Below are 13,364 nucleotides of genomic sequence, written 5' to 3' on the forward strand. Positions count from 1 at the left end.
GTGAAATGTCTGTAAATTTATTAAAAATAAAAAAATAAAATATCACATTCTGTATTCAGACCCTTTCCTCAGTATTTAGTTGAAGCACCTTTGACAGCAATTACAGCCTTGAGTATGCAACAACAAGCTTTGCAGGAGATTTTCTGCCATTCTTCTTTGCAAATCCTCCCAAGCTCGGTTAGGTTGGATGGGGACCATAATTTTCAGGTCTCTCCAGAGATGTTTGATAGGGTTCAAACCAGGGCTCTGTCTGTGTCACTCCAGGACATTCACAGAGTTGACCCTGTGTTGTCTTGACTTTGGGTTATTGTCATGTTGAAAGGTGAATCTTCAGCCCAATCTTAGGTCCTGAGCTGTGGAACAGATTTTCATTGAAGATATCTCTGTAATTTGCTTTTCCCTCAATCCTGACACATCTCTCAGTCCCTGCTGCTGAAAAACAGCACCATAGCATGATGCTGACACCTCCAAGCTTCCCTGTTGATGATATTGGGCATGTAAGTGTGCCTGGTTTCCTCCAAACATAATTTTTAAAATTGAGGTCATACAGTTCAATCTTGGTTTCATCAGACCAGAGAATCTTGTTCCTCACAGTCCGAGAGTCCTTCAGGTGCTTTTGAATTAAGGTTGCCAGATTGGATGGTTTCGGGTGGTTTTAAATTTGATTGTTCGGGTAAAAATTGGTTTGGGTGGGTGGACAGAATTTGGACTGGGATCAATTTGTCAGGTATTTTACAGTTACATTAAGTGAATCTGTAAACAACCGAAGTGCATGCCATGTACTACTTCTAATGCTGTGTTCTGCAGCATCATGTTAAGTTACCACCACTGACAGCCTGTTGCTGTGCATCACTTCAGCTTTGGTGTGTTCAAGTCATGTCCGATATATCGTATTTTCGAGATTAATGTGCATAAATGCCACCACAAAGTAGTACCACTGGGGAAACTTGAGATTTACTCTAAACCCCAAGTTTACGAGTTATGGTCGTGTCCTTGAGAAACATCGTGAAAATATATGCTAAATACATTTTGTAGAACGTAAAGCTCAAAGTGCATCTATTTCATTGCAAAAATCAAAGGTATTTTGTGTATGTGGTATAATACAATGTGTTTGCGTGGTTTATGATAAAAAAACACATTATTTTCCACATACCGTACATTTTTGTAGCTCCTCCTGTCTTCCTGAAACGCATTGATTTTGTACAAAACTCATCCTTCTGAAAAGCTCTGTGCTGTGAACAGCATCAAACCAGCATGGACCAACATGGGAATTATGCTGGTCTATGCTGGTTTAGCTGGTGGTCACCAGCATACCAGCACCAAAACACAGCATATGCTGGTATGACCAGCATGAGATGCTGGTTTGGTGCTGGTTTAGCTGGTGCTAATGCTGGTGCTGATGCTGGTTTGATGCTGGTTTAGCTGGTGTTCACCAGCAAACCAGCACCAAAACACAACATATGCTGGTCTTGCTGGTATGCTGGTTTTTTCAGCAGGGTAAACAAACAAAAATGTCTTAATTTGACAATATATTTAGTTTTAACCTTCATAAATTAACATACATTTCAAAATGTATGTCAGGGCAACAAATACATCTCTAATTTTACAACCTGTGCGGAAAAAATTCCTGGCCAAAATATAAAAGTTTATAAAGTATATTTCTTACAGTTGAATATACACTTTTAACCTTTTATGTTTACAGGTTTGTAACATAAAGTTTTTCTTTTAGTGTGATGTGAATATAAATGCTTTAAAAATATAATTCTTTTTTAAAACATGTTTTAAAATATACAGAAATGGGCAATACATATATTGGTGACACATTTTTTTTTTTAAACATATTTCTAAATATTTTCCAGCAATTTTTTAGCCATTTTGAAATATAGGCTATTCAAAATGATATTTAGAATGATATATTTATACCCTCTGCTTTAAATCTACACAATATTTTATAGGTTTCCACAGTACATCTTCCCTATCAGTTTTTGGAGATATAATACTTTAGAGAGCTGATGTCAGAGTCTGAATTACAATTAATTGACTTGATCTGTTCAATCATAGCAATTAGTTCTGACTGAAATGATCTTTAGATCTATCTGTAAATGTCAAAAGAGTAAAATGTTTCAATCTCAGTTTCTGAGGAGTTTCATCACTGCGGGGAGGGGCTGAGGGAGTTCACGCGCGGCTTCCTGTTTCAGATTCCCGGACGCTTTACTGTCCAAACGCACAGGATATCTTCTACTGTACAGCGTTTACGGTCTTTTTATTGCGTTTCACCGGATTGACAGTTTTGACAACATTTTTCAGTTTGTTAATGTCGGTCAGAAATGTTTGTCTTTTACTTTTAGTAAGAAGTTCGGTTATGTAAATAGGTAGGAGTGTACTTTCACATGACACCGCAGTCTCTCATACAGTATGTAAGTAAACAGCCATTCTGAAAAATAACCTTCAAAAGATTTCAGTTTTTGTCATTGTCGGAGCTATAATTAAATACTTAAGAAATAGTGTTTGTCATCGTTTTCCAGAAGTGCAAATTGTGATGTGAAAACAGACAGAAACCTGAACATTTGTGTATCATAGTTTCTGATAGTTTCATAACACGTGACAACTGTATTTAGATATGAATAAAAATAACATTGCACTTTTTATCTGGTTAATATAACATTATCTTTTCACAGTTAGAGCAGTGCAGATCACTGTAAACAAACATAATACTACATTATATTTGTGTTTTTGTCATCCTCAGAGCTGACCGTCTATCAGATCTATCAGATCTAGTGACTGCAAGCCCAAAACTTTCTGAGGAATTCATTTTCAACATTGTGTTTGTGTTAAATGGAGGAGGCTTACACAGCACTGTATCAAGAGTTTCTTCATCTCCAGTCAATCTGCTTAAAGCAAGCAGCAATGTTACAACATCTCTCTGACATTGTACAAAAACAGCAAGGTCAACAAGTCTCTTATTTTAAGTACTGTTTTATGAATAAGTCAGACCCTATGAAAAATCATTCAAAGTAATGTGCACTTGATTTTGTAATGTAGGCGTTTGGATTTGGCTTTAGCATCTTTACCCGTGAACTTTCTCCTTTTCTCGAAAAAAGTGTATTCTTTTATTGTACTGTTTTTCTCCGCATTTTAATTTATATGCTTTTGTTTTTCAGGTGGTAATGATGTCAGTCAAATTGACGGCAAACTAGACAAGTTACATCTAAATCTGGACCTGCCGGAACAGAAACAGGATGGCCATGATAGGGCCGTTGTCCAAAATCCTGTAAGGACAGTAAATAACAGTCCTTGGGAAGACCTGAGAAAAGCTGAACAACACTATAATGCCACCCAGACTTCACGACGGGTTTGTATCATAACTGTGTTAAGTTTGCTGCAGTTCACTTTAGATTTTTTTCATTTTCAATCTTTGTTTTGGATAATGTTGCATATTGTGCATTATTTTAATAGCACTACTTGCTAAGCATATGATCATTTTAAGGTACTTTTATGTACAGCTGCAATCAGAAATATTTAACTCCCAAAGAGTTTTAAAGGGACACTTCACCCATTTGCATTACGCTTTGTATCGTTAGATACCCCAGTCATGTTTTTGAATGGTCATGCATCATTTCCTCAGTTGCCGCTGAGACAGGAGAAATACAGATTTCAGTGTTGCACTTCCTTCTTTCAATGATGTAAAATCATCATTGATCTTTGTTGAGGGGGTGAGACTGCAAACGCCCTTTTTCTCAGTCAAATAGGCACCAAATTCGAAATGTATGTTAAAGAGCCACACAGATCCAAAATCGAAACTAACCTTTATTGCAGTGTGTCGTGTAGCTGTCCATCAATGTAAACAACGTGTAAAGTAGTTGAACCAAAAAGTGCACGATTAATAAAGTTATTGGCTTCTAAAGCAGGGAGTCGACTCTGAATCGCTGAAACGAGTCGTTATAGGGAGTGAGTCTTCTTCCTGATATTATCCACGTCACACGAACTTATCCACGTCACATGAGATACTAATCTCCGCCTACAGCCTTGCCTGCGGGAGAAACGAGAACTATGACCCGCCCACAGCTAGCTAGTGTGTGTGAGTGTAAACATCAGCTCACGCTGTTTTCAGCTTTTGTTGTTTTCACTACCAAAGGAGACTTTTTCAAGGAGGGATATTCTAAACGTGTCTGGCTGTGAAGAATCAGTGGCTAAAATTAATTTTTAACGGAGGGATTTAGACGTTTGGCAATGCAAGATGGTTCAGTACCCACTTTATTTGGAACAACATGCGTCTCCTAACTAGGGCTGTGCCGGTTTCAGAATTGGTGATGACGGTTATGACGTGAGTCAAATGTGACGGTTCATCACATAACCGTCTGGGGGGGGGGCTTGTTTAAATGCTGGTGGATTGACGCGAAAGTGTCATTTTACTATAAAATAATGAATGTGATGCCAAGTGTGTTTTAAACAGTAATGACTTTGAGAAATTTAACAGAAAGCAATTAAATATTTAAAAAACACACTGTTGCCAGAAGACTGCGCTGTCACTCTCTGCCCAGCATAAATGAATCCTATATCTATCATTATCTTACTAATCTTCAGAGAAACAGATTTGTGCCACGGGCTTTTAATGTCTATAATTGTGTCTATATCTGTCATTACACGGACCAGAACAGCACGAAAACAATGTGGATTAAAAAGCGTCTTGAAGAGGGTTTGCTCATAAATGCATGTAAAATAAAATAATGTGAACTTGAGATTGTTATACTGTTATTAAACTGCGCCATATGCGCTGCAAACGCAGCCGTTGTAAAAGCACAATGGCCACGCGCGGCAAATGCTCTCCGCATACGCGCTGCTCAGTGCTCATGCTTGCGATGTGAAACCAGCATTTGAATAAACTAAACACTGATTAGCTACTTGCTTTACGTTTATTTACAATTAACAGCAAGACAACTAGCAGCGAACGTGCTTTCAGGAGAGTTAGTAGATTAACATGGGAGGATTTGAACTTGAAAAGCGGGGCGGAGACTTTCCGCGGTTAAAACTTATTATGGTCATTCATGTTCATTTGATTCTATAAATTAAATAGAAGGAAGAGATGATTTGAAAGGTGAGACTTTGTTTAATATGTTTAATCTCGAAAGTACCCAAAAAGTGTCCTGGTCTCTCCTGTCTGTCAGCGCGTTGTCCGTGTCTGCTCCGCTCTGAATTTTTAATTGCGTGACGTGATAACATGGTGGGGCGTGTAACACAGACTCTTGACAATTGTTTTTAATTAGTATTTAAACATTCTTTATGATATATATTTTTTAATATTTTAATAACACGGTTTTGTCGGTTATAGAGTCCTAATGACGGTGTTCAACTATAACCGTCGGTCTCACGGTTATATAATAACCGTCACACCCCTACTCCTAACCACAACCTGTAAGTATGATTATAGCTACATACTTGCTTAAATGAGTGTAAAATGTCTATAGTCGTTTTATTGCTTGGATTAATGATGAATGATATTGTTGTTTAAACTCTAACTTATATACTGTCAGAGCCACGATAGCAAGCAGTTTTGCTATGACCCGGTTAGTTTAGATAAATGCTTAAATGAGTGTAAAATTGTTAGTTATAATCGTCGTTTGTATTGTTTGGGTTAATGATGAATGATGTTGTGTGTTTAAACTGTTGATTTACTGTCAGAGAGTCACGTTAGCAAACGGCTAACGCATGCTTATTTACGGTCTTGCTATGACCCGGTTAGTTTAGATAAATGCTTAAATTAGTGTAAAATTGTTAGTTTCAATCGTCGTTTGTATTGTTTGGGTTAATGATGAATGATGTTGTGTGTTTAAACTGTTAATTTACTGTCAGAGAGTCACGTTAGCAAACGGCTAATGCATGCTTATCTACGGTTTTGCTATGACCCGGTTAGTTTATATAAATGCTTAAATGAGTGTAAAATGTTAGTTTCAATCGTTGTTTTTATTGCTTAGATTAATGATGAATGATGTGTATTGATGTTGACAATGTCTTCTCAGTAAATCATGTTAGGACGAGGCCAATACATGTTGCACTGTTGTTGGTCTGTGCCACCGATCTGTGGTCTGTGAGACTGATCTGTGATCTGTGCATTGTGTGCAAAGACACTCTGTCAGTTGACCAATCAGAGCAGAGTAGGCTACTGAAAGGTGAGGTTTAGGCAGGCTGAGTCGTTGAATGGCTTCACACGAATCGTTTGGGGATCTCTGAGAAATGGGCAGGGCATGAAATTAACACCCGACCACGCGCCAAATGCGGGTGGATTTTGCAATTGGCGGGTAACACTGTCAATCTACTAGCCACATTGGCGGGTAGCCAATGCGAATCAGTGATGCGCGGGTCATTGTATGACCAACCCACTACCGACCGACATTTTCAACTTTTCATAGATTCGGCTCTTTCGGCTCCAGGTCCGGCTCTACATTTTAGTGATGGCAGTCCGGCTCTTTTCATAGATTCGGCTCTTCTGGCCGCTACGGTCCCACCCCTGCCTGCATCTGAAGATTCGGCTCTGCTCGTTCGTTACAAAGAATCAGCTCTTAGAGCCGGCTCGTTCGCGAACGACCCATCACTATAACCCGCCCGCAATTGTTCAAAATAGTTTTTAAACTCGACCGACTGACCGCGGCCTGAATATCATAAAAATATTTTTGGATGACTCGTAACCGGCACCCGCTCATTTCTTATCAACCTGCGCATATCACCGATGCAAATTGTGTGATTCATTGAGAGGATGCGACTTCTGTTTCGCAACGTTCATGCGATTGGAAAGAAGATGAGGCACTTCTGACTACGTTTGGATGTGCGAGTAAGTATTAAACTGTTGGTGAGATGGGATGATAATACAATGCTGACATAGGCTACTGTACAATCGCAGTTGCACAGATGTGTAGTGCTGCTGTGACGGATCAGAACTCTTGATGTGTAAACTTTAGAGAGAGTTGCGCTACTATGCCTTTTACTGTAGTACATTAACATACATTTTGCGAATATAGTAATGAAAAACAACGTATGTGCGGCGTTTATGTGCGCCGTTTGTGCCCCCTCTGTCTCTGTGTGCGTGCGCGGGTTTAAGGGGACTCAATAGGGCACATCGGAGAGACGCGTTCCTAAAAGCATGCGTACATAAAATTTTTCTGCTCTTGACAGGGCACATATAAACAAAATGATCTCAACAGTATTAATTTTCTAATAAAACATTTCTTTATGTCTTAAGTGTATGTATAGAGATTTAAAAACCAGTCTGTGCTGGTCTTAAAAAGACAATAACCTCAATAAACCTACTTAAGTCTGTGTCATTAATGTTAATCAAACAACCTAAGACAAAGAGAAATTCACTTTTGTAGCTCTGAAAAAAAATTATATTTAATTCATACAATAAAGACAGCGTTATCATTCACTATTCAGGCAAAAAAAAAATGGCTGGTAAAAAGTCTCTGTGGCAGGTGGATTTCTAAATCCACCTGCCACAGTGGCTGGTGGTCAAAAAAGTTAACTTCAGGCCCTGGAAATGGGGTAATTTTAAATTTATATTTTGAGAAAGTTACAGTGTTTTTTGACCTTGCATGCATTTAAACCTGTTGTCGGGGACTTATAAATAGTGATAGGATGCTTAAAATTGTCATCTTACTGGCTCTTTAATGTTACATTTCGACTACAAATATGACAGACTTTCAATAAAGATTAATGTTTCTAAGGGTGAAATGCTCCTTTAAGGATTTCGTTTTAAAGTCCGGGATTCTGCTTTGAATGACTTCTTTGAGTTAAGTGATGCATAAAATCAACACAGAAAATATATTATGTAGTATTTGTGTGTAACAGTATATTTTGTAAAGATAGCCATGTCACAATTATTCAACCCCTATATAATATTGTTATTTTTAAAGCTTTCTGACAGTTTTTTATGTCCTGAAGTGGAGCTGAAACATCATTATGCCTGTGGGAACTCTATATTGATCCTTCATTTGCTTCAGCTGTGATGCATATATGAACCCCAACCGTGAAGGTTTTCAAGGTGAGTCGCAATCATGGGAAAGACAAAGGAGCTTCACCAAAAGCTGAGAGAGCAGATTATTTCATCACATCTGAAGGGCCTTGGGTATAAGAAGATTTCCAAAATATTTAACATTCCAAGACACCATTGGGAGCATTATAAGGAAGTTAACAACTTATGGAACAGCTGCAAACCTGCCTGGCCGTGGAAGAAAGCTCACAATTTCATCACCCTGTGTGACTGCAAGACAACTACAGGATGACATGATGAAGGCTGGTACAAGTGCTTCAGTGGCAACTATAAGGCCTTTTCCACACGTGTGAGGATTTTCAGAAACGCTGGTTGCAGTGTTGTCGTGTAGACAGTAAAACTGGGGGTTTTGCTTCTGATCAAGGCTTCTGATTGGCCAACGTGGCTTTACGATTAGGGTTATATCACCGCCTGCTGGTGTGGCATACTTTGCATTTTCATGTTGGCGGATATTTCTTTTAAACCGAGCATGTCTGAACAGGACTTTTTTTTTAAACGCAGGAGGATAAACTCTGGTTATAAAAATACCTGTGTCCTTGTGAACTAGGACTAAGACGTGCTCTGAATAAGCAAGGACTTCATGGCCGGACCCCAAGACGCACTCCACTCTTATTAACCTCAAGAAACATCAGGAGTCGACTAGAATATGCCAGGAGGAATTTAAATAAAACTGCAGCGTTCCGGGAGACAGTTCTATGGACTGATGAAACCAAACTGGAGCTTTTTGGACATATGGACCAGCGGTACGTCTGTCGTGCAAAAGTTCAAGCTTATGACCAAAAGAATACCATCCCCGCGGTCAAGCACGGACGTGGGTCATTGATGAACTGGCAATCTTGATTGTGTACCTATATCATGGATTACCAGAAAAAAAACAGGTCATTTTAAAGAAGAACGTTATGCCTTCTGTTGACAAATTAAACCTTGGTGATCTTTGGATCTTCCAGCAAGACAATGATCCCAAGCACACCTCCAATTCAGCTAAAGCTTGGTTGGGGAAAAGATGCTGGAGCATCCTGGAGTGGCCTTCTCAGTCACCAGATCTCCAATTGAAAATCTTTGGTGGGATTTGAAGAAGGCAGTTGCAGCACGGAAGCATCAAACATCACAGAGTTACAGACTTTTGCATGTGAAGAAGGGGCAAAGATTCCAATCGAGAGGTGTAAGAAGCTTGTCAGCACTTATCGAAACCGTTTGTTAGAAGTTATAAAAAATAAAGGACACTCTACAAGGTACTGAAGCTGAGGGTTGAATAATACTGCACATGCTCATGTGTTACAAGAGTTACAATTTTCATTTGAACCTCAAAGTTAAGTCAACTTCTGTTGTCAAAATAAAATATTTTTGTTATTTCACAAGTTTTTTTGATTATCATTTATCAACATCACAATAATGTCTTCTGAGTTGAGGGGTTTGAATATTTCTGATTGCAACTGTATGTCAAAATATGTTATCTTCCAAATGACATTTATTTATTATGATGTATTGAATATGTAAAATCAATGTAAATACTTATAAGTAATTGCCATATTTTGAGGATGTCTGTCTGTCCCATAGAGGCCCTGGTCTTCCTCTTTTTTGGACAGTGAGATGGTCAGTCAGGCTGGAGGACTCTTCATGTCTGAAGTCACGCTTCAGTCGCAGGTCTGTGAGTTCTGTCATGCTGTGTTTCCTGGACATACAAGCACACGTGGAGAGTTTCTGCGTCATCTTACAACACACATGACCTGATGATAAAGTGATTAACTTGTTTTATCACGGGTCTGTTGAATGCTGTATTCTGATTGGTTGAGAAATGTTCCATGGATTATTTTCGATAACCGCACACCTAACTTTTCAAATGTCTTAAAAATAGGCACCAGAGCAATGTTTGTGGTAACCGTGGTATAGGAGGAATAATTGACTTCGGTCCTTTGAATTATTTGAAAATAATGCTTCGCTTCCCGTTGTGCCGCATTACCACCTTGGGTGTGCATTATTTTCAAATAGTTCAATGGCCCGTCGTCAATTTTTCCTTACTTAATCTGCAGATAAGAGTTGTGGATGATTATTAATGTAAATGAAGTAGATCTTTGACCATGTTATTAAAATACTCACTATACGTCCTTGGTGAGGTATAACAAAGATGGTTAAAGTTTCATTGTGTTTTAGCTGTTATTCTATGTTGTTATGATTTAGTTCTAAATAAAAAGAAACTAAATTCACAAATAGCCATTTGCTTTGTATAAATAGTATTTTGTTATAAGTAATATATAATTTTATTTGAAAATGTGGCCAAGTCACTCACAAACATGCACATATGCCAGTGAGCGTGACTCTTACATTCACATATTTAACCTTTCCCTATGTAAAATTGTAACACTAGCCATTAACATTCACTTATGGTCTGTTGAATGCTTTATTCTGATTGGTTGAGAAATGTTCCATGGGTGTTGATTATTTTTCTGTAAACCGCACACCTAACTTATCAATTGTCTTAAAAATAGGCACTAGAGCAATGTTTAACCGTGGTATAAGAGGAATAATTGACTTCGGTCCTTTGAATTATTTGAAAATAATTTACCCTGGTGTTTTTGAAGGCTTTAGGTTTAACTTTTGAAATCTATTTAATCACATCATATTTTTAAAACATAATAGCATTAAACACTTTCAATAGAGAAAATAAACGGGCAAATGTATTATCACTTTGCATGAAATAAGACTTTGTTAAATATTAATATTAATTTATATTAATATTAAATAATAATAATAATAATAATGCAACTAAGTTTGCATTTTGTCTCTGACAAAAGTCATCACACTTTCTTTTCGGCAGGCTTTTTGGTTAATTAGGTCTTGGTTTTCTCTGCTGGTGCCAAATTTCCAGTTTTCATTTCGTGTCACAAACTTATCCATTGTTAACTTTTATACCCGCTACCACCTATCGTTTGGTCAATAAATAAAGGAATTAATAGAGATGGGCACAAAAATCACCAAATTTCCCCCCTTGTAATGTTCCTATTCCCCACCAGTGGGGCCCGCCCCACACTTTGAGAAACGCTGCTATAGACTGAATTAACACATATGCATGACGTCAAGGTTATCACAGAGTCATGTTTATGTAGTTTAAATGATGCGCTGTTTTAAACAACTTGCACTTTGAAATTTTAATTTTTTCATATAACAAACTGCATAAAATTTTCCTGTTTTTGGTTGAAAACGTTGTCATGTAAACAGCCCCTTAGGGTGCGTCTTAATCAGGTCCCTTTTTTTCTATTAAAAAGGCTTATAGTAATGAGTTATAATTTATTGGTATTTGTGTTGATAATTATTTAATAAATAAAAAATGTCAGTTTTGAGGCAAATGTCATGTGGTTAAGGTCTGATTTAAATAAAATTAGGGGAAAAGGCATAATGTTACTGATTGCAGCTATAAGATCGCACTGAAGAAAAGTGTTTTGTATAATCTAAGTTTGCACAGAAAGTTTGCACAGAAAGCGGAAGCAACCAGGCAGATAAGCAGGCAAATTAAGCAGATTGTGGAGAGATACAAAAGTTGTTGCTTCTCTGGGTGACACAGGCTATGGCCAAGGTACTGATTGTAGCTGGGCAGCACAAGACTAAACATCAGGCCAAATCGGAACTGGGTCTGTTGGTCTCAGCAGATGTCCTCGGGAAACCCGAAGATGGAACAAGAGCCGGCGTTCCGCTGTCAAGGCGGTGCGAGCCAAGGCTTCAGACAGGCTCAGTGGCAGGGCCTATAGCCTCCAACCCACAGGATTCATCAGGTTTTACAGAGTATTAACAGAAATAATAACACTGTCTTCTTAATTCTTTTAAGGGGACATTTCACAAGACCTTTTTAAGATGTCAAATAAATCTTTGGTGTCCCCAGAGTATGTATGTGAAGTTTTACCTCAAAATACCATAGGCCTATAAATTATTATAGCATTTTAAAATTGCCACTTTGTAGGTGTGAGCAAAAAAATGTGTGTTTTTGGTTGTGTCCTTTAAAATGCAAATGAGCATGATCTCTGCACTAAATGGCAGTGCTGTGGTTGCATATTGCAGATTAATGGGCAGTATTATCCCCTTCTGACATCACAGGGGGAGCCAAAACTCAATTACTTATTTTTTTAAATGCTTGCTGAGAATGGTTTACCAAAACTAAGTTACTGGGTTGTTCTTTTTTATATTTCCTATAAGCACCAGGGAGCCATATAACACTTAAACATAAAAGTCATGACATGTCTTTTTTAAATTAAATACATTTAATATTTTTACAGCTACAGATGTGATTTTCATTTTCATTGTCTTCTGTTGTTTGATAAACATAATGAGGCAAACACAAGCAGATTTCTTGAGGTATAGGCTACTGCCACTTTAAGACCGAAAAGCACGGATCCATTTGATTTCTTTCTGAACTGTCTGTTTGCGTTTACTTTAAGACATAACTGATTGTTTTTTGAGATTACGTCCCAAGACTGTAGTATTTTGAGATAATTTTGCGTGTGTGTGTCCTGTCAAGCTCAGAGAGATTATGTGTTTGCGTGCTTTTTAAAACGCGCGTTTCCGCGAGTATGTGTGTGCGTCTGCGCGCACAGAAAACAGCTCATTTTAACATCTTGCACTCAAATTATTTAAAGTCGCTTGAATGTTAACATTTGCAACGTTTAGAAACACATGCAAATGATGAATGCTATTTTTTATTTCTGAATTATGCGTGTTTGAGCGATTATTATTAAATTGATTATTATAATTTATGCTTGATTTCTTCGGCATTTCCACAAAAATAGTTTGTGTCTTGACTGAGTGGGCCATTGCCACCCCGGCTCTTATGTAGCTCTGCCACTAGTATGGGGTGGGATTATTTAAAACACATGCAACACTTTTGACTTTATTCATTAAATATCTTAATTTTATACTTTTTTTAAGTAAAAGAGAAATCTTGCATCTTAATAAACAATTCTTCTTCAATATCTATGGTAAACAACTAAACTTAGATTTTGGTGAGATTATCGGCTACTGTCCAAACACAAAGATCAGATTGTTTTTTTTTATTATTATTTACATAATGTGTTCATGTGTTTGTTCTTGCTTAAAGTTATTTTCTGTTTTTTTTTGTAATTAAATAAAATGTGATATACATTAGGGTTTATTCTTTTTATGTTTAAACATGTTTTATTGTGTTTTGTTCTCTCTTTTATCAACAAATACATTCATTGTGACAACTGAACAGTGTGAAAATAAACTCGAGAAAATCTATAACACGACACATATATTTAAAGTTTATATACATGACGAAAATGTCCGCAAAAGTACTCTAATGAATTATATTAATGTG

At 37.4% G+C, this 13,364-nt stretch overlaps 1 protein-coding gene across 1 annotated transcript; it reads left to right on the forward strand.

The window, feature by feature from the left end:
• The first annotated feature begins 2,172 nt into the window (after positions 1-2,172).
• LOC129428034 (uncharacterized) lies at positions 2,173-10,253 on the forward strand. The gene is made up of 4 exons (XM_055184897.2): positions 2,173-2,417; positions 2,747-2,947; positions 3,162-3,352; positions 9,599-10,253. Exons 2-4 carry the CDS (start codon positions 2,836-2,838, stop codon positions 9,770-9,772), a joined length of 477 nt encoding a protein of 158 aa, XP_055040872.1. The 5' UTR covers positions 2,173-2,417; positions 2,747-2,835; the 3' UTR covers positions 9,773-10,253.
• Positions 10,254-13,364: the final 3,111 nt, after the last annotated feature.

Source organism: Misgurnus anguillicaudatus, chromosome 14 (assembly GCF_027580225.2).
Source record: "Misgurnus anguillicaudatus chromosome 14, ASM2758022v2, whole genome shotgun sequence".
Classification (NCBI taxonomy): domain Eukaryota; kingdom Metazoa; phylum Chordata; class Actinopteri; order Cypriniformes; family Cobitidae; genus Misgurnus; species Misgurnus anguillicaudatus.